General features: G+C 40.3%; 1 protein-coding gene and 1 pseudogene across 2 annotated transcripts in view; both read left to right on the top strand.

The window, feature by feature from the left end:
* Positions 1–21,795, top strand: part of IL13RA1 (interleukin 13 receptor subunit alpha 1) — a 77,504-nt gene that overhangs the window by 37,809 nt on the left and 17,900 nt on the right. For both annotated transcript variants that reach the window (XM_016943710.3, XM_016943711.3), the window contains exons 7-10: positions 1,203–1,250; positions 1,517–1,649; positions 8,559–8,655; positions 11,109–11,193. In XM_016943710.3, the coding sequence (XP_016799199.2) occupies positions 1,203–1,250; positions 1,517–1,649; positions 8,559–8,655; positions 11,109–11,193 (363 nt within the window). The remainder of the gene's footprint in view (positions 1–1,202; positions 1,251–1,516; positions 1,650–8,558; positions 8,656–11,108; positions 11,194–21,795) is intronic.
* LOC134809328 (cell cycle control protein 50B-like) lies at positions 4,381–5,638 on the top strand (annotated as a pseudogene).

Raw genomic sequence — 21,795 nt, forward strand, 5'->3', positions numbered from 1 at the left:
GCTCTCGAACTCCTGGCCTCATGTGATCCACCCTCCTCAGCCTCCCAAAGTGCTGGGATTACAGGCGTGAGCCACTGTGCCTGGCCCAGAATGTACTTTTTTGTGTGTTTGCCCTTTTTTTCACTCAACATTATGTTTATGAGATTCACCAATGTTGTTTCTTATAGCTGTAGATGGTACGTTCTCACTACATTCATTCCATTGTGTGAATATACCATACTATATCCATTCTCCCATTGATGGACGTTTGGATAGTTTCCCATTTGGTTTTATGAATGGAGTTCTTATGAACGTTCACATACTTGTCTCTTGGTACACATGTGCGTACATTTGTGTGGGGCATTTATATAGGCATGTGGGTCATAAGGTTACATATGATTGTCTCTAGTAGATAATAACAGTTTTCCTGGATGGTTGTGCAGTTTACACTACTAAGCAGAAATTGTGAGTTCTAGATGCTTCATATCCTCACAACACTTCTTGTTGTCAGGTAAGTGTGTGTATTGTTATCTTGTGGATTTAATTTGCATTTTTCTCATGACCAGTGATGTTGAACACTTTTTCAGATGTTTATTCGCAACTTGCTTATCCTCTTATGAAGTGCCTGTTCAAGTCTTTTGCCAGTTTTTTAAAAATTGGGTTTTCTGTTTTTGCCTTATAAGTAGGGTAAGAAAAAATACATATGCAAGTCCTTTGTCAGAAATTGCAAATATGTTCTCACACTCTATGCATTGCCTGTTTATTTCCCTATAAGGTGTCATTTGATCAACAAATGTTTTTAATTTTAATATAGATGACTTTATTAAAAAATTCCCTTTATGGTTAATATGGGAGGTTTTTTTGGTCTTGTTTAAGAAATATTTCCCTTCTTCAAGGTCATTAAGATATTCTCTGTTTTTATCTAAAAGCTTGCTATAGTTATGTATTTATTAATTCATTTTATCTTATACATTTAAATCTGCAATATATCAGGAACTGATTTTGTGACTAGTGTGAGGTAGGGCGTCAAGAATCTTTTTTTTTTCGTATGCATATGTAATTGACCCAGCACCATTTATTTAAAAAGGCCAACCTTTTTTCACTGTACCTGATCATCTTTTAATGGGATAAAAGGAAAGCTTGTTAGAAATGACTAAGTGATAGAAAATGGGTTTTTAAACATTTAGGACTCATTAGTTTATTTATTTATTTTTATTTTCAAGGTCCAAGAGGCTAAATGTGAGAATCCAGAATTTGAGAGAAATGTGGAGGTCAGTAAATTCAACATTAGCTATTTGGGTTTAGACTTAGAGCAGTTGGCAGTGGAGCATAGCCTAAATATGAGCTGCTTTGAGAAAAACAAATTACGTTGTTCCGTGAGTTATTGACAATTTTTTCGAAAAGTCAAAGATAATTTGAATTGCAATCCAAGTCTTAACCATAGACAGAATTTGGCAGATAATTGTATTATGATTCAATAACAGTGAAAAAGAATAAACTGGTAATATTCCTTGTGTATTTTTATTTTATGCCTAAGAATACATCTTGTTTCATGGTCCCTGGTGTTCTTCCTGATACTTTGAACACAGTCAGAATAAGAGTCAAAACAAATAAGTTATGCTATGAGGATGACAAACTCTGGAGTAATTGGAGCCAAGAAATGAGTATAGGTAAGAGAACAGAATTTTTATTAAAATTTAAAACACTGATGTATAAAAACTAAGCTGAAGCAGAAAATAGACTGGGGAAAGGGACTGTCATGCTCTCTTGATGTCAGGAAAAGAGTACTTACAATTGAAATTTATTTTCTTCTTAATCACTTTCAAACCACCCAGGGTTAATTGACAGTATACAGTTATTTAGAAAACCATAATCCAAATGGTTTTATGTTCTTTTCTATCTCATTTCCATTTTTATTAACAAACTGAACAAAATATAGAAAGCAGGCATAGGCTGCACACAGTGACTCACGCCTGTGATCCCAGCACTTTGAGAGGCTGAAGCAGGAGGATCGCTTGAGCCCAGGAGTTGGAGACCAGCCTGAGCAACATGGTGAAACCCCATCTCTACAAAAAATACAAAAATTAACCAGATATAGTGGTGCACGCTTGTGGTCTTGGCTACCCAAGAGGCAGAGGTGGGAAGATCTCTTGAGCCTGGGAGGCGGAGGTTACAGTGAGCTGAGATTGTGCCACTGCCCTCCAGCCTCGGTGACAGAGTGAGACCGTCTCAAGGAAGAAGAAAAAAAAAAAAAGGCAGGCATAATCAAATCTGCACATTGTACAATACTAGAGACTGTCCTACATGCTGGTTGGCAGAAACAAGAGTGGAGCCATTTAATAGAGAGAAACCTGTACCTTAGTTTGAAAAAAATCATTTATTAATTGAAAGGCTGAGCAAGCTAGGCTCAAGTACAGGACTGGAAAGACCTGTGCTTTATGGATGTGTGTGTGGTGGGGTGGGATACACGGCTTTATAAGTGCAATGTGACTCAACATTGTAATCTTAAATGTGTCAAAAAGGCATATACAATCTTAGGAGTGATAAGTGCAGCACCCAGAAAGGAATGCTGCAGGTTGGGGCACAGAGCTATGGCCACATCAGAATTGTGCAGTATTCCATTCTGAGCACCACATTAAAGGAGTTGCCTTGGCAGACTGGAATCTATCCTTGAAAGGATAATCAGGATGTTGAAGAATCTCAAAACTTGGCAAGGAACAATTGGTAAAGTAACTTTGAGGAGTCATGATTGCTGATTTCTAATATTTGAGTTATTGTCAGGTACAATAAGGAATAGGCTTTACTTTTTGTGTCTCCAAGGGGCAACACAGAACCAACTTAAGAACTTTTTAAACAGCTGTATATTGGTCAAACAGGTTGTCGAGGTAGCCAATTCCCTATTAATTGAGAAGCTCAACAAGTTATGTGCCAGGCATGGTTGTATTCGTTTATTTATTGTTGTATAACAAATTACTCCAAGGTTTAATGGCTTGAACCAACATACATTTACCATCTCACAGTTTCGGTGAGTCAGGAGTCTAGCCACGGCTTAGCTGGAGGTCTCATGAGGTTGCAGTCAAGCTGCAATGAGAACTGAAATATGTCTGAAGGCTTGACTGGGGACAGAGCATCCATTTCCAAGTTCACTCATATAGTTGTTGGAAAGCCTCAGTACCTCACTGGTTGCTGGATGGAGGCTGTTGCAGGTTGAATTGTATCTTCCAAAAAGGTATGTTCGTAGGTTCCAACCCCGGTACCTGTGAATGTAACCTTATTTGGAAATAGGATTTTTGCAGATATAATCAAGTGAGGATGAGGTCATGCTGGATTAAAGTGGACACTTAATCTAATGACTAGTATCCTTATAAAAAGAGAAGCCACACAGAGACACACAGACACACAGGGAAGAAAGCCATGTGAAGATGGAGGCAGAGATTGCAGAGATGCAGCTACAACCAAGGAACAACCAGGATTCCCAGGAGCTACCAGAAGCTAGGAAGAGGCAAAGAGGGATTCTTCTCTAGAGCCCTCAGAGGGAGCATAGCCCTGCTGACACCTTCATTTTGGATTTCTAGCCTCCAAAACTGTGAGATAATACATTTCTGTTGTTGTAAGCCATTCAGTTTGTGGTAATTTGCTTCCCTTAGTTCCTTGCCACTTGGACCTCCCCATAGGGCTACTTCCTGACATGGAAACTGGCTTTCCCAAGTGAGTAATCCAAGCAAGAAACAGTGTGAGAGAACACGCAATATGGGAACCATGGTCTTTTATAACCTAACCTTAGAAATGACATCCCATTACTGCTGCTGTTCTGTTTTTTAGAAGTGAGTCAATTAGTCTAGCCCATGCTCAAGGAGAGGGGATTACACCAGGGAATGAATATCAGGAGGCAGGAATCATGTGGAGAAATCTTAGTGACTGCCTAAAACAACGGTGCCAGGCCTTGATGATGCTTTCTAGATGTTCATGACCTAGTGGGAAAAATGAATTTGTATATAGACAAATGACAGTCTATATGTTAGATGTAGCAAGGCAGGCTTTGGAATTGGACAGTGGAACTGGAATTTGAGGCCTGATGCCATTATTTACTAAATCCTTCCGGATGACTTACTAAACCTCTCTGAGCCTTATCTTTCTCATCTGCTTAAATGGGAGATAATGCTATCATTATAGCATATATATGAGATAAGCATGCAAAACCACCTAGTGTGGTATCAGACATATAGTAGGTGCTTATTTAAGAATAATAGTAGTTGTTAGGATTATTTTAGGTATTTTAGTAGTGGTAAGTAACCAGTAAAATATGTAGTCAATGTTAATAAGATTACATATTTAATATAGCATCTTTGTTAATAGTATTTAAAACTAGTTAAGATCTTCTGATTTACCTGAGCGGGTGGGGAAACCCACCCCATGAGCATCCCCTGGGCTCACCCAGTGCACAGGGGGAGGCCTCCCGTGGCTGGGCCCCTCTCAGTCAGCCCATGTGGCTGCCATGACCTGGAGCACCACAGCCGGGGGCGCCCACCAGCTCAACACCACCACATTCACGTGGCAGCACCTCCCTGCCTGGCAACCGCTGCTGTTGGCCAGCATTAGGCTGCAGCTCTTCTTCTACGTGGGCCTGGCCTTCATCAGCCTGGACCTCTATTACTCCTCCACCAGCATCAAGGAGCTGGAGTACAACTACACCGGCGACCCGGGCACCAGCAACTGCTCGGTGTGTGCTGTGGCTGGCCAGGGCTGTGTGCCACTGCCCATCTGCTCATGCGCCTGGTACTTCTCACTGCCTGAGCTCTTCCAGGGCCCCGTGTACCCCTACTACGTGCTGACCAACTTCTACCAAAACAACCGGTGGTATGGAGTGTCCACGACAACGCGCAGCTGAGCGGGCTGCCCAGCACGCTGCACCATCCAGTCAATGAGTGCACCCACTGCGCCGCCTGCCCATCGTGCACCCTGCAACGTCATCACCAACAGCCTCTTCAACGACTCCTCGCTGTGGCACCAGTGCTGGCCCGGCGAGCCCTACGTGGAGGTGCCGCGCTACCGCACTGCACCTGCATCACCCGGTAGACCAACTACCCCATCAAGTTCTGCAACCCACCACTGGTCAACGGCAGCCTGGCACTGGCCTTCCATGGCACAGCACCCCTGCCCAACTGGCGCCGGCTGGTCTACGACAAGCTCAGCCCCATCCCCAACAACAACGGCTTCATCAACCAGGACTTCGTGGTGTGGATGCGCATGGCAGCGCTGCCCACGTTCCGCAAGCTGTTCCGCAAGCTGTACGGGCACATCCGCCAGGGCGACTACTCAGCTGGGCTGCCGCGGTGTGTCTACTGTGTCAACATCACCTACAACTACCTGTTGCGTGCATTTGGCGGCCACAGGCTCCGCATCTTCAGCAGCATCTTGTGGATGGGTGGCAGGAACCCCTTCCTGTGCATCGCCTACGTGGTGGTCAGCTCCCTCTGCATCCTTACTGGCTTTGACATGCTGGTCATCTACATTCGCTACCAGGACCTACCAGAAAGATGATGACAATGAGGAGGAGGGGTGATTCCAGCTTTCCAACGACCCTTCCTGCTTCTTACCAAAACTCTGCAAGCTTTTTTCAGTCTTTCCCCTTTGCCTCTCATCCTATTCCAACCTCTCCTCACTTTTCCTCCCTTTGTGAATGAGGGGGCCAGAGAAGGGAATTACCCACTTACTCTTGGGGGCTGCTAAACTCTGTTGCCTGGTGGCGGAGGGTTGACTGCAGAGTGAAACATCCTTGCAAACTCTCCCCACCTCCTTCATGATGCTGAGATGCCATGTTAGATTCTCCAAGTCCAAGAGTGGAAGGGATCCCTATAGAGACTCATTTTCAACCCCTACCAGAGGAAGAGATTGAGAGACCTAGCAACATCAAATAACTCAATCAAGATCAGGCAGCTGGCAAGTGGTTCCTGACGCTAAGGCTAGAGCTTTTGCCACTACAGTACAGTGGTTTTCTTTTCTTTGTGGGGAGGGTGGGTTGGGATGGAGAGTGAGACCCACAAATTATCTGCAGAGGCATGGAGGGGTGTGGGAGAACATATTTGTTAAATATGCAGATAGATGAGGAGGCACCAACCCCAGAGATTCTGACACAGTAATGCTGGGGTGAGATGCTTGAAACTGTGTTTTAACAAACTCCTCTGGAGATTCCCGTATTCTCTCAAATTTGGAAATCACTACCCTGAACCTGGTTGGGCCTGAAGCAGTCACCTGAGTCCAGTTTTTCAGATAGTAATTTGTTCCCAGGGACAGTGACACCATAATGTTGCAGGTTTGGTCTGGCACTCTGCCTTAAATATAGTATGCTCTAATGACTTGTGGAATGAATTTTTTAAAAAATCACTATCTCTGGGCTGGGCGCCATGGCTCATGCCTATAATCCCATCACTTTGGGAGGCTGAGGCGGGTGGATCACTTGAGGTCAGGAGTACAAGACCACTCTGGCCAACATGGTGAAACCCTGTCTCTACTGAAATATAAAAATAAGCTGGACATGGTGGCAGACGCCTGTAGTTCTAGCTCCCGGGAGGCTGAGGCAGGAGAATCGCTTGAACCCGGGAGGCGGAGGTTGCAGTGAGTCGAGATCGCGCCACTGCACTCCAGCCTGGGTGACAGAGTGAGACTCTGTCTCAAAAAAATTAAATTAAAAAAAATCACTATCTCTGGAAAACTAGTTGGTGTACAGATTTGTAGGACAGGGTTTGTGTCGATTTATTTGATATTTTAGTATAACAGCAAACAGGCAAACTTTACCAGATACTGTGTAGAAATTTGAAAATGTGAGGCCAGTTTGTACAGTTCAGAGGGAATGCTTTTTAACTGTAGAATCAGATAGCTGGAAGGGATCTTTGAGGGAAAGTAATTTCCCTAGTCACATCTATGTCTCCTGGCTCAGTCTTCTTTGTCATTTAATCTGTGTGTGTGGGTGTGTGCGCGCGCACACGTGCATACTTACAAAGGGCTTCATTCATACCTTTTCTCTTGGATCTGGAAAAATTTTTTTTATGTTTTCCAATGAGATACATTTGTAGTAATCATATTTGAATCAATGCTAAGGTATATATAGTCTTATATGTAAACTAGAATCTTAACATTATTTGAATCTTGGAGATAATGTTAAAAGTCTTAGCTAAAATGATTCCATTGATTTTATCGATTGACTAACATCAATCAATATGTTTAAAGTTATTCTAAGAAGCAATATTTTTATTTAAAAAAACCTTTCTTTCATGGCAAAATAGCTTAAAAGAACTTTTAAAAAAAACCCTATGTGATATGTTCCAGTTTATTTGCTAAAAGCAAACAGTTATTTGGTATTTGTCAGACAGAATTCTTCAGTGCCTGCTTTCTATTATAGCTATTTTCCAGTTACCACTCATTCGTTTATACTCCTTCCTTTAAAGCAGCGCAAGATCTTGAAGTTTTTTTTTTTATCAGTTAAGAAATATTGGATTGTATTGGATAGTATACATAGTTTAGTCTGTTAGTTCTCTGAAAGTTACTGAACAATGGACAATGGGCATGTCACTGACATCCGTCTCAGATCTTCTGGGACAACTATGATTTAAGAGATTCTATCTCATTATTACAGATACCAAAAAAATAGTTGGGTAATTCCAGTGTGTTGGCTTTCCAACTCCTGAACACTACACAATTTTATTATCAGTTTTTGTATGGTGATTTTAGGCTATGAAAACATTATTTTATGTACATAGAGAAATTTTTATTATGAATGTTTGAGCTCACTAGCCCAGCCCTCCTCTATTTTGAAAAAGAGAGTTTACTACATTTTTTACTATGTAGTTGAAAACAACATGTATTTTGTCATTTTTAGAATGGTCAGTCTATTTCTATAAAATTTTAAATGTGGCTGGGCGCAGTGGCTCATGCCTGTAATCCCAGCAATTTGTGAGGCCGAGGCGGACAGAACACTTGAGGTCAAGAGTTTAAGACCAGCCTGGCCCAAATAGGGAAACCCCGTCTCTACTAAAAATACAAAAATTAACTCGGTGTGGTAGTGTGCGCCTGTAGTCCCAGCTACTCAGGAGGCTGAGGCAGGAGAATCACTTGAAACATGGAGGCGGAGGTTGCAGTGAGCCAAGATCGTGCTATTGCACTCCAGCCTGGGTGACAGAGTGAGAGATTCTGTCTCAAAACAAACAAACAAACAAAAGTTTAAATGAGACCATCAAATTTAAGGGATTCTGATTCAGATTAAATTAATGAATATGGTTCCAGGCCCTAGTCTCTGAGTTTTTGAAAGAGAATAAAGCTTATGTTTGTCTTTTAAAAAATATCCTAATTTCAGGTAATCTTTTAGGTATTTGCTCGCCTAGGGAAGTTCAGGCACCAGAGGAGGACTTTTTTTTAAAAACTATTAATTTAACAGAAGATAAGATAATTGAAGAGCTTGGGAAAATAGGTTGGGGGAGGGAGCAGAAATATTTGTGATCTTACTAGCTAACAGAATTGCTGCTTGGTTTATTGCTAAAAGGGTTTTATTTCTCAAGTCTTTCTGTTTGCTTTTCATTCTCCAGGTAAGAAGCGCAATTCCACACTCTACATAACCATGTTACTCATTGTTCCAGTCATCGTCGCAGGTGCGATCATAGTACTTCTGCTTTACCTAAAAAGGTAAGGTAGCTGCCCAGGCAGGTTTTGCAGTTTCTGATAGCCTGTTTGCTGTGGTTATTACTTTTAGTGCTTGTGTTTTATGTCTGCCCAGTGTATTAGAAGCATGTTGCCTGTAAGTGGCTTTCGGGAGTATGACATGACAAGGAAGTATTACCACGCCCACTTTCTTTTCTTTTCTTTCTTTTTTTTTTTTTTCCTGAGATGGAGTCTCTGTTGCCCAGGCTGGAGCGCAGTGGTGTGATCTCGGCTCACTGCAGCCTCCAGCTCCTGGGTTCAAGCAATTCTCCTGCCTCAGCCTCCCGAATAGCTGCGATTACAGGTGCCCACCACCACGCCCGGCTAATTTTTTGTATTTTTAGTAGACAGGGTTTCACCATGTTGGCCAGGCTGGTCTCAAACTCCTGACCTCAAGTGATCCACCCTCCTCAGCCTCCCAAAGTGCTGGGATTATAGGCATGAGCCACTGCACCCGGCCGCTATGCCCACTTTCTAATGAAAACCATGTTGGATTAGTTTTCCAGGGCTCCCTGCTCAAGCACTGCTCCCTTTGCATGTGTTTAGGATTGTTGAATAGGTCCTATGTTCACATAATACTCTTTCAAATGCCTAATCTATCAAGTTAGTCAGTAGTTCTTAGAATGAAGTTTTAGAAATGGAGACCTTTACTAATAAAATGACTTGTCTGGTATTAATGCAAAGTAGGCTACTACTTAATATTGTGGGAAAGAGAACTTCATCAAGTTGTCATGAATGTATGGTATCCATTCCTTGAGAATATTTTATTTTCTCTATCTCATTATAGGACTGTTATTTGCTCTTGTAGTAAATAACTAAGGTTGGAATAAGGTTATTAAGTTGGATCCAGAACCAATATTTTATCATTATTTCAACATTTATTCAACATATATATATACTCTCTCTATATATGTATATTTTTTGAGTGCCTATTTGTGAACCAGGCACTGTTCTAAGTGCTAAAGTTACAGCAGTGAACAGGACAAAGTCCTCATCTACATTCTAGAGGGAAAGATACACACATGCACATACACACACACACACACAAAATAAATAATAAATACTATAATTTCACTTAGAAGTATAATTGACAGTAGTGGGGTATGGCTAGGAGGTGATAGGAGGTGCATTTTATGTAGGATGTCACCGAGAAAGTGACATTTGAGGAGAGACTCCCAGTAATGTAAAGGAGTGAGTCATTCAGATATTCGAGGAAAGAGCACTCCAGGCCATGGGAACAGCAAATGCAAAGTCCCCAAGGCTGAAATGCGCTTGGTTTGTTTGGCTGGAGTGGAGAGTGCAGGGTAGAGAGTGGCAGCGAGGGAGGACAGAGGTTGGCCAACCAGATCACGCAGGCCATGGCAAGGAACTGAGATTTTATTCTAAGCATGATGAGGAGCATTGGAGAGTTTTGAGCAGAGTAGGCACATGGTCTGAGTTACTGTCATAAAGGATTATTGTAGTTGCTGAGTGAAGAACTGACTTGGGCAAAAGTGGAAGCCGATGGAGTAGTTCGGAGGCATTGCAGTGTTTTGGCAGAAAGATGAGGATAACCTATACTAGGGGGTTAGCAATGGAGATAGCAAGAAGTGGTCAGAAATAGTATATATTTTGAGAGTAGAATTGATAAGACTTGCTGTTAGTTGCCTGTCTGTGGAGGTATGAAGGTAATTAAGGATTCAGAGATACCTCTTAGATTTTTGGCTTGAGCAACTGAGTGAATGCTGGTGCCATGTACTGAGACAGAGAAGGCTGTGAGGAGAGCTGGGTTTGAGGGAAAGATAAGGACTTCAGTTTTGCATATGTTAAGTTTGAGATGCTTATTAGATATCCAAATAAGGATGTTAAATAAGCGATTTTGTGCATGAATCTGGAGTTGAAGGGAGAGGTCTGGGCTGAAGATCTAATTTTGGGAATCCTCGGCATGTGAATGGATTTAAAGCCTAAAGACCGAAAGGAGTGCTCATAAAGTGAACGAGATAGACAAGAAGACAAAAAACTGAATCCTGGGGCACATCCATGGACACTCACTGGGAGATGGAGGCAAGCTATAAGATTGAAAAATGGAGAGAAGTAGGAAGGAAAAAGAAACAGGAATGTATCCTGTTCTCAGATTATTCTTTTCAAAATTATACAGAGCAAGCGCCCATCTGGTCTCTTAAAAGTAGAGTAGCATATTATTTAGATGATAGGGTATAAGTAATTCATTTATTCTGATGGTCCCTGTGCTCCACCTATGGGCAAGAGTAGAACTTAATGCCCTTAGAACATTGATTTTTGTGTACCCTATTTTAGAAATTTCTTCACAACTGCTTTGTCAATAAAGATGACTTGTGTACCATGTCTTTTGTCCATGCCTTCTTTTAATATGGTGGTATTTATGTGGGACACTCCTATGGACTGGAAGGTTTGAATAAAATGTCTCTGTTTTCTTAAAGGCTCAAGATTATTATATTCCCTCCAATTCCTGATCCTGGCAAGATTTTTAAAGAAATGTTTGGAGACCAGAATGATGATACTCTGGTAAGAACAGATTTCATGGGGCTTGAAATGTTTTTTTTTTGGAAGCTATGGGATTTTTTAAAAAAATGTGGTAAGGTATCCATAACATAAAATTTATTATTTTAATCATTTTTAAGTATACAGTTCAGGCTGGGTGTGGCAGCTCACGCCTGTAATCCCAACACTTTGGGAGGCTGAGGCAGGAGGATCACTTGAGACCAGCCTGGACAGCATGCCACTGCACCCAGCTAATTTTTATATTTTTTTGCGAGATCTCATTTCCACAAAATATATAAAAATTAGCCGGGTGCAGCGGCATGCACCTGTGGTCCCAGCTACTCAGGAGATTGAGGTGGGAGGATCCCTTGAGCCCAGGAGTTCAAGGTTGCAGTGAGCCATGATCATGCCACTGCATTCCAGCCTGGATGACAGAGCGAGACTCTCTAAAAAATAAAATATGTGTGTGTGTGTGTGTGTATATATATATATATATATACACACACAGTTTAGTGTCATTAAATACATTTATAAGTTGTGCAACCATCGCCACTATCTCTTTCCAGAAATTTTTCATCATCCCAAATAGAAACTGTGGCTGTTAAACAATAATTCCCCATCCCCTCATTCCTCCCACCCCTGGTAACCTCTATTCTACTTCTTGTCTCTATGAATTAAATATTCTAGATACCTCCTGTATGTGAAATCATGCAATAATTTGTCCTTTTGTGTCTGGCTTATTTCATTTACCATAATGTTTTAAAGGTTCATTCATGTTGTAGCATGTATCAGAATTTCCTTTTGAAATTGGTTCTTCTAAAGTACAATTTATTTTTAAAAATTTGAAGGAGAGCTGATTTAAAATATAGTATCTGAGGCCAAGCATACCAGTTAAAAAGTCTTCAGAATACTTTGCTCATCTTATATAACTGGGCTCCATTCTCTCTCTGGTTAGGAGACATATTTTGTCAAAACATGCAGGAAGAAGGGCCTCCTTTATGAAGCTAGCCTAATGAGCAGGCCTTCTGACTCTTGGATAATTTAAAAAACTTGATGTGGGGAAATATAAACATAGGGTAAGCAATTGAAATGCATTGTGTTCATGTTGTTTCTTGGAAGGCTAGACTCCAAAGATATAGAAATGGAGCAGCCCTACCCCAACTGTTATAGTTGGTTTCCTGCAGATTCTCATGCTAGAATTTGTGGCCAGAAAACCTAAGACATTATGGGAACAAAAGGGTTTGAGGCTTCTAACTTTAGTTGGATTTATCATCCACCCTACTGAAATAATAAAGACACCAAATGAAATAAATATTATTATCATTGTGTATATCTTAAAGGAATAATAACAAGCATAGGGCAGTTAATTTAGGGAAGTAGTACTGCATAGTAGATAATAGCCTGATTTCTGGAGTCAGATTGTCTGGATTCATATCCCTGCTGTGTCATTTACCATCTTTTTGACCTTGGATAATTTTCTTAGCTTCTCTGTGACTCAATTTTTTCATTAGTAAAATGGAGGTAACAATAGCACCTGCCTCATAGTGTTGTTATGTGGATTAACTTAATACCCAACAGTTAATTGAATGGAAACTGCTTAGCCTACCTGGTACCTTGTAAGTGCTTAGTAAGTGTTAGTGATTAGTATTACTATTGATAATAATTTATTTTTATCTTTAATTCCCAAATAATTATTGTAATAATGGGTGATTCTCAATGGTAGTGATGATATTTGGTTAGGGAAGGAAGGCAGAGAGGCAAATATGCTATCAGAAGAGGATTCATTTGGATCACTTTTTAACCAGGTCATCTTCACAGACAGTAGATAACTCTGCCAGACCCTGGGAGTCAGGGCATGTAGACCCAGAAGTTAGGTACCTGATGAGGAAATTGTATGCTGTATCTGGAGCGAGTATGATAGCTATGGTTCTCCAACTTTAGTTGAGTCACAGTCAACTGGAGTGCTTACAAGAAATACAGATTTCTGGACCCTACTTCCAATTCCCTGACCTGACCTGATTTGGCAGGTCAGGGACGAGTTCTAGGACTCTGCATATTTAACAGGAGCCCACAGATGATCCCTGTCCTGCTAAGAGAGTCTGTGGACCACACTTTGAAAATCAGTGATAAAGATATTTACCCCTGTCTCTTACTTCATTTCACCAGCTGTGATAGATGCTGGAGGTTGGGAATTGTACAAGTACTCTAACAACTTTCACCAGCTATTGAAAGTCTACTATGTGTCAGACAATGTATTAAGTGCTTTGCCTATATTACCTTATTGAATCTTCATAACCACCCTATGGAGAAGATGCTGTTGGTATTATTTTACAGATGAGGAAATGGAGCCCCAATGAGGTTAAGCAATTTAGCTGCAGTCACACAGCTAGTTGGTGGTAAGGTGGAATTTGACCCAGGGCTGTCTTATGCTAGACTTCTCTTGGTCTTTCTACTAGGCTGCATTGCCTCTTGTAAGATAGAATGCTTGTCCTGAAGAACCTCACCATCTTCTAAGACATCTGTATGACAGAAGTAGAGGGTTGGGATAGGGGATTTCTGAGAAAAAGATTTAGGGTTGTATTATGAATAGCTTTAAATGGGAAGATATTGGCATGTCTTGTATATATTAATGGCACTTTTCATGCACTGCTGGTGGGCCTGTAAAATGATAGATATCCTTTCTGGAGGGCAAACTGGTAAAATGTAACAGGAATCTTTGAGCCTATGATTATACTTTTAGGAACCAATTTTGAGGAAATGATCCAACAATGGCACAAGAGTGGTCAATGCGGCATTTGCTTTTAACATGAAAAATTAGAAGCCAATGAAACATAACGATTGAGAATTAGTGTAAAAAAATATAAGTTAGGTTTTCAAAGCATTTAATGTTATAACAAAATACTCAAAATACAGGAGTAAGAAACTTACCATAAACATGTAGTATATTACAATCATAATTTTTATCAAAAATGCATTAATATATACATAGAACGAGGGGAAGGAAATGGGTCCGAATGAATGATCATTTCTAGGCAAAGGGATTGTGGGTAACTGATATTACTCTCTCTCTACCTTTCTAAAATCTCCAGATTGCCTATAGTGAGCATGTACTACTTTTATAATAAAAGAAACCCTGTACAAGTCATTAAGGGAAAAAGAAAATACTGTAGTCATCCAGGTCTGAGAGATAATAGGAACTTGAACTTAGGTGGTAGCAGAGGAGATTGACGTAAGAGACATTATTAAAGGAAATCAACTCATTATGACTTGGTGAGTCTGTGTGGGTGATGAGAGGTAGGGAGAGTAAAAAATAATTTCAGGTTTTCAAGTCTGAGTAATAGAGTGAATGATGGTAACATTGACAGCAAAATCAGATCAATTATCTTTCTCAGAGATGGGAAAATTGCTTTTTTCAATTTGCTGTCTAGAGGATAATATGTTGTTTTTGTCCCGATGAGTCAGATAATTCTGTAATTTGGTGACGCAAATACACTGACAATATGGACCATTAAAAGCACAAGGTATTTTTGTTTTGTCCATTGCAGACCATTAAACAAAATCAGTTCTTTAAAACTAAAAGTATAATAAAAATTCCAGATATGGGGAAGGGTAAGAGAACAAATTTTTATGTCGGCTTTTAACCAAATGAAAAAAATCTGCTTTCTTCACATGGCATCAATTCTCACAAATTGAACTGCATATGCTGCATACTCTTTTACTTCTAGCATCATTGAATTATTGAATGAACATAGCCCTAGAGGTCATCTAATGAGGTGGATGTTGACATGTTTAATTATTTCCCTTTAATTATAAATGTTCAAAACTCGAGATTCTCACTCATCTCCCTCTCTTTAGAGATGGGGACATGAGGAGCCACAGAGAAGTTTCTCAAGGACTGTCACTGTGTTAAGCCAATCTTGTATTGCTATAAAGACATACCTGAAACTGGGTAATTTATAAATAAAAGAGGTTTAATTAGCTCATGGTTCTGCAGGCTTCACAGGAACTGTGGTGCCAGCATCTGCTTCTGGTGAGTATCTCAGGAAGCTTACAGTCATGGTGGAAAGTGAAGGGGGAGCAGGCATCTTACGTGGTGAGAGTGGGAACAAGAGGGGGTAGGAGGTGCCATACACTTTTAAACAGCTCTCATGAGAACTCACTGTTGTGATGACAGCATTCAGCCATGAGGGATCCACCCCTATGACCCAAACACTTCCCACCAGGCCACACTTCCAACATTGGGGATTACAATTCAGTATGAAATTTGGCAGGGACATATATCCAAACTGTCAGTCACATAGAGAGGCAACTGCAAAACCTGGACTAGAACCCATATAGCCCAAAGTTACCAACTTCCCATCCAAATAAATAATCTTGTCCTTTTTTAAACACTGTCTTCTTCCACACTGCACCATTAATAGTTGTTCTTATAAAAACTTATTTAGTTATGGCCATGAATAAGTTAAATCTTCAGTATAGTTTTCCTTAAAGTTACTCGTGTTTTGATGATGTTTTGTTCATTACTGTAGTAATGTTTTGGCCAACAGCATTTCTTTCTGTTGCTTTGCTATTTGCCTTTTCCTTGTGACTAATTGGGCTTCTGGCCATATTGAGGGGAGGTAAGGGGAGTTGCAGAGGGAATTGCTTCTCCTCTCTATCTGCATTTCTCTTATCCATAAAAAAAAAATATGTTCTCCCCCTGCTTCTTGGAAACCAATTCTTATTTTCAGCATTGTGCCATTTTTATATTCTTGTTCAGAAAGGAGCTTTTTAAACATGGGGATAACATCCAAATACTGCTGATTGTTATTTTTTACTTCAGTGTGTATCTTTTTGAGATGGAGTCTCACTCTATATCACTCAGGCTGGAGTGCAGTGGCACGATCTTGGCTCACTGCAAACTTTGCCTCCCAGGTTCAAGTGATTCTCCTGCCTCAGCCTCCCGAGTAGCTGGGACTACAGGTGGTGCCACCATGCCTGGCTAATTTTTGTAATTTTAGTAGAAATGGGGTTTTGCCATGTTGGCCAGGCTGGTCTCGAACTCCTGACCTCAGGTGATCCGCCCGCCTTGGCCTCCCAAAGTGCTGGGATTACAGGCGCGAGCCACCACGCCCAGCCTCAATATTTATCTTTAAAAGCTAAGAATGCTTTCCTACATAGCCAAAATAGCATTACTGTACTTTAAAAATTATTAATTCCTTAATTTCATCTAATACTCAGTCCATATTCAAGTATTTCCAACTGCCCAAATTGTCAGGAGACAGATATTATCCAGTCATCTCACCACTGACCACTAAGACAGTGGTTGAGATTGACCACTATATTTAAGATGATATAACAGCATGTCCCCTCCTGCCATCTGCACTTATTTCCCCATTGCTTCAACACAGATAATCTGTGTAGTGTTATGCTAGAACCTTGTCAAGTCTTCAGCTAATGCTTTTTACATCAGTTGATATCCTTGCTTGAATCAGTAATTTCCTTAGGGGTTGGGTTGAATATTACAGTTTTTCTCTTTCTATCATTTCTACATTTACTTTTCTTTTTTTTTTCTTTTGAGACAGGATCTTGCTCTGTCACCGAGGCTGGAGGGCAGTGATGCAACCTCTGCTCACTGTGGCCTCGACCTCCTGAGCTCAAGCAGTTTTCCTGCCTCAGCCTCCTGAATAGCTGGGACTATAGTCACGTGCCACCACACTCAGCTAATTTTAAAATTTCTTTTGTAGAGACAAGGTCTCACTATGTTGCCCAGGCTGGTCTCGAATTTCTAGGGTCAAGCGATCCTCTTGCCTCAGCCTCCCAAAGTGCTGGGACTACAGGCATGAGTCACCGTGCCTGGCCCATTTCTACACTTATTAGCTGACAGGTATCTATCTATAAAGCGCTGCTTTCAGTCATCAACTGAGCTCTTTAGTTGTTCTGAAATTCAGTTCCTACTAAAAAGGCAAGATGCATATTTAATCATTTCCCTTTATTTATCCATTAAGGTGAGGAGTTGGATTAATAGACACCTCATAGTACCAAGTTGTTCCTCTCCATATCACCACATTCAACTTGGTGTTTTTTTGTTTTTGTTTTTTTTTTGAGACAGCGTCTCACTGTGTTGCCCAGGCTGGAGTACAGTGGTGCAAACATGGTTCACTGCAGCCTCAACCTCCTGGGCTGAGGCAATCTTCTGACCTCAGCCTCCCAAGTAGCCGGGAATACAGGTGTGCACTACCACGCCCAGCTAATTTTTTTTTTTTTTTTTTGGTACGAATGGGGTTTTGCCATGTTGCCCAGGCTAGTCTCAAACTCCTGGGCTCAAATGATCTGCCTGCCTTGGCCTCCCAAAGTGCTGGGATTACAGGCATGAGCTACCGTGCCGAGCCTCAACTTGTTCTTTTTCAAGTTGCAATGATTTTAAGGTGTGGAGATCTACAATTCATTTTGTATAACTTTCTGTTTTGAATGTTAATCTGAAGAGAGACTGGGGCATGAAATAGGTAGACTTGTATACCAAAGGCCAGTGTTTTTGCATGGGGCTAAGGTACATGAAGCTCACTTCACTTCTGTAGACAATCCACTCTGGAAAATATCTTAACCAAATCTTGAAAGTAATCTTAAGTTGAGACTTGATATTTCATTGTACTACCAAATTTATGCCTTTAAATTATAAAAACCTATATAACATGCTGTTTTTCTAGGCTCAGATAATTACCAACTAAAAGCCAGTTGTGTAAGCCCCCTAATCACTGATTTTCTTCATCTATGATGTTTTTCATCTTTGGCCATTACTCTGTTGTTGATTACTTTGTTTTTAAAATTGGCGGTAAGGATTGAATTTTGGGCTGGTAATTGTGTGGATTTGTTTATTTTTTTCTACAAGTGGTTTAAAAATTAGACAGGCATATAATTCACAGAATTGAATAATAGGAAAGAGCCATTGCATTTATTTCTTTTACCTTACATGGACATATTCATAGAAGCAGTACTCAGGAAAAGGCCACTGTGTTGATAAAGGGTGGAAATGAGAGTAATTCAAATTTTGGGGATGAAAAAAGGCAATCAGAAAGATTAATGTATTCTGAGAAGCCCTTTCTGTTGTAGTGTTCACCTCATTAAAACAAATTGCTTTTTTCTTGTCCAGCACAGCCAAGTGTTGGTCTAATGACCGGAAACAAAAGTAATTTTCAGGGTGCATTTTTAATAGTTATACAGTTTTTATTTGTGAAAAATCCATATTACACACACACACACACACACACACACACGCTTCACCACTATACATTCATGCATTTTTTAAATTAAAACTTTTTTTTTTTTTCTGATCACTTGGGAGGCTGAGGCAAGCGGATCACCTGAGGTCAGGAGTTCGAGACCAACCTGGCCAACATGGTGAAACCCCGTCTACTAAAAATACAAAATTGACCAGGCATGGTGATGCATGCCTGTAATCCCAGCTACTTGGGAGGCTGAGGCAGGAGAATCGCTTAAGTCTGGGAGGCGGAGGTTGTAATGAGCCGAGATTGAGCCACTGCACTCCAGCCTGGGCAACAAAAATGAGACTCTGTCTCAAAAAAAAAAACATATATATGTGTGTGTGTGTGTGTGTGTATATATACACATATATATATACATATATACATATATATATTCTTTTAAAAGCAATATACATTTAGTATAGATAAATTAGAACTACAGATAGTCAAGAGAGAAAGACAAAATCACTCTTAATCCTGTCACCCAGATATAACTATCTTTAATGGTATGTGAACAACATAGGGAAACTGAAATACCTTTAGTGATAAATGGAGTAATAGCAACCACAATAATAATAGTTCATACTTATGGAACCTTTACTATGTGTCTTAATAACACTGTCATATTGAATTGTATTTGAATGTAACAAATGAGAATTAAAGGAATTTCTGAACTTTTGATATAAAATAAATTTTAATGATGATTGAAAAGATATTTTTCCATATGCTCTCCCCATTTGCTCCCCATTTTTAAAGTTGTTGAACATCTCCATTGTGTCCTCATATAGAGCCCTCATTTAGTCTTACTTCAGTGTGTGGAGATACACTTGATGCTCACTACCATTTTTTATGTCAACATTGCTCCAGTCATTTGGGTTGTTTGAAGCTCGAAAGTTTTCTCAGGAAGTATTCATGGGACCGGCATTTCCTGAATTATTTACAAATTGATGGAATTTGCTACATTTATCATTGAAAGTCATTTTGGCAAAATATAAAATCCATGGCTCATAGGTCCTGCCTTGCGTATCTTAAATGTGTCATCCATTTTCTTCTGGCATAATATGTTTTGTCAGAGTCAGCAGACAATATAATTTTCCTCCTGTATTAAAACACTTGGTCTTTTTGGCTGGTTGTCAAAGGATTTTTTTCTTCAAAGTCCAATAATTTTACCAGAATATGTGTTGGTGTTGTGATTTTTTGCGGTGTATGGTGTGCTTTCTCAGTATGTAATTTTAGATCTTTTTTTTTTAATTTTAGTAAAAGTTTCTTCACTTACAGATTTTAGTTATTCTCTTCCCATGTTTTCTTTGACCTTTCACATCTTTTTTGTTTTGGCACAGGGTCTTGCTCTGTTGCCTGGGCTGGAGTATGGTGGCACCATGATAGCTTATTGCAGCCTCCAACATCTGGGCTCAAGTGATCCTCCCAACTCAGCCTCCTGAATAGCTGGGACAGGCATGTGCCACCATGCCTGGCTAATTTTTAAATTTTTTTTAGAGATGCGGTCTTGCTGTGTTGCCCAGTCTGGTCTTGAACTACTGGCTTCAAGTTATTCCCCCACCTGGAACTTCTAGAGTTCAGGAATTATAGGTGTGAGCCGCTGCACCCAGCCCTTCCAGCCCTTTCACATCCTCTTGAATAATTTTCATCCACCTTCATTTCATTTTTGTTAAAAAATCCTACTTTTTAATCTATTTAAGATCTTATCTGATGATATGTTGTGTTTATTTGCCCTGTGTTTCTTCTAGCTTAGTCTTCAATTTTGAAATGATTATTTTCCTTTACTTTTATTTTGTTTTATTTTTTGAGATGGAGTCTCACTCCATCGCCCAGGCTGGAGTGCAGTGGTGCGATCTTGGCTCACTGCAAACTCCGCCTCCCAGGTTCAAGTGATTCTCCTGCCTCAGCCTCCCAAGTAGCTGGGATTACAGGCACATGCCACCATGCCTGGCTAATTTTGTATTGTTATTAGAGATGGGGTTGCACCATGTTGGCCAGGCTGGTCTCGAACCCCTGACCTCAAGTGATCCACCCACCTTGACCTCCCAAAGTGCTGGGATTACAAGCATGAGCCACTGCGCCCGGCCTTCTTTTACTTTTAATTCTTCTGTGAGTTTTGTCATCCAATTTCTGAGTTGTTTATATTGACTTTTAATATATTCTTCTACATTGTTTACTTTTTTTCATATCATGTAACTTTTAAAATATACTTCAGCTAGTTTTGAAATATTAGGTTGTAGTTTTCATCTATTTTGTGGATATATCGTTCTGTTATGTTTTAATTCTGTAAGAGTATTATTCTGTGGCTCATTTTTATTTTATTCTTTAATTTTAAACATTTTTTATTTTAAAAATAATTGTCACTTTGGGAGGCTGAGGCAGACAGATCACAAGGTCAGGAGTTCAAGACCAGCTTGGCCAACATAGCAAAACCCCGTCTCTACTAAAAATACAAAAAAATTAGCCAGGCTTGGTGGCGGGTGCCTGTAATCCCAGCTACTTGGGTGGCTGAGGCAAAGAGAATCGCTTGAACCTGGAGGCAGAAGTTGCAGTGAGCCAAGATCACGCCTCTGCACTCCAGCCCAGGCAACAGTGTGAGACTCCATCTCAAAAAAAAAAAAAATTATTTTTTTTGTAGAGGTGGGGTTTCACCATATTGCCCAGGCTGGTCTCAAATTCCTGGGCTCAAGCAATCCTCCTGCCTTGGCCTCCCAAAGTGCTGGGATTATAGGCATGAACAACCACACTTGGCTTCTGTTGTTCATTTTTGTATGAAATCAGTTTCCTGAGCTTTTAGAAGGAGGCTTGATTGAGACAAGTTGTTTTTTTCCCTAATTTTATGGCTGTAGAGCTCCATCCTCTAGTGAATTACATTCTGAAATCTCCTGGCCCTTTCTGTCTACCTTTCTGCTTTGATCTAGGCTTTCTTTTTTGTCGCTCTTGTCCCTGTCCTGACCAATTTGTAATCCAGTTTCACCAGTTTCTCCTCAGAGTGCAGCTTTGCCCTGGAAGGGATTAAGGATTAGTTTTGAGTTTCTGGAGGCCCAGGCTGCTTTCAGTCTAGACCATGGACTCCTTGCACTCAATCACTGTTTGAAAATGCAAACCCTTCCCTTTATCAGTTGTTCATAAATTTGCTTGCTGAAGTTGAGTTATTTTACAGTTCTCAGATCTATAGGATGCCATGTTGAGTCCGTTTATATACTCTTCCACAGCTGATACCATTTTGGTCCTGTAACTATCTCTAATTTGTCCACATTCACTCTTACTTTGAGGTTCATGGGGGAAATGTTTTCATCTTGTTTTGTTGTAGATTTCATCTTGTGTTGGTAGATTTTGGATTTACTTTCCTATTGGGGGAACCAGCCCCCAATATTTCAACGTA

Source organism: Pan troglodytes, chromosome X (assembly GCF_028858775.2).
Source record: "Pan troglodytes isolate AG18354 chromosome X, NHGRI_mPanTro3-v2.0_pri, whole genome shotgun sequence".
In the NCBI taxonomy this organism is placed as follows: domain Eukaryota; kingdom Metazoa; phylum Chordata; class Mammalia; order Primates; family Hominidae; genus Pan; species Pan troglodytes.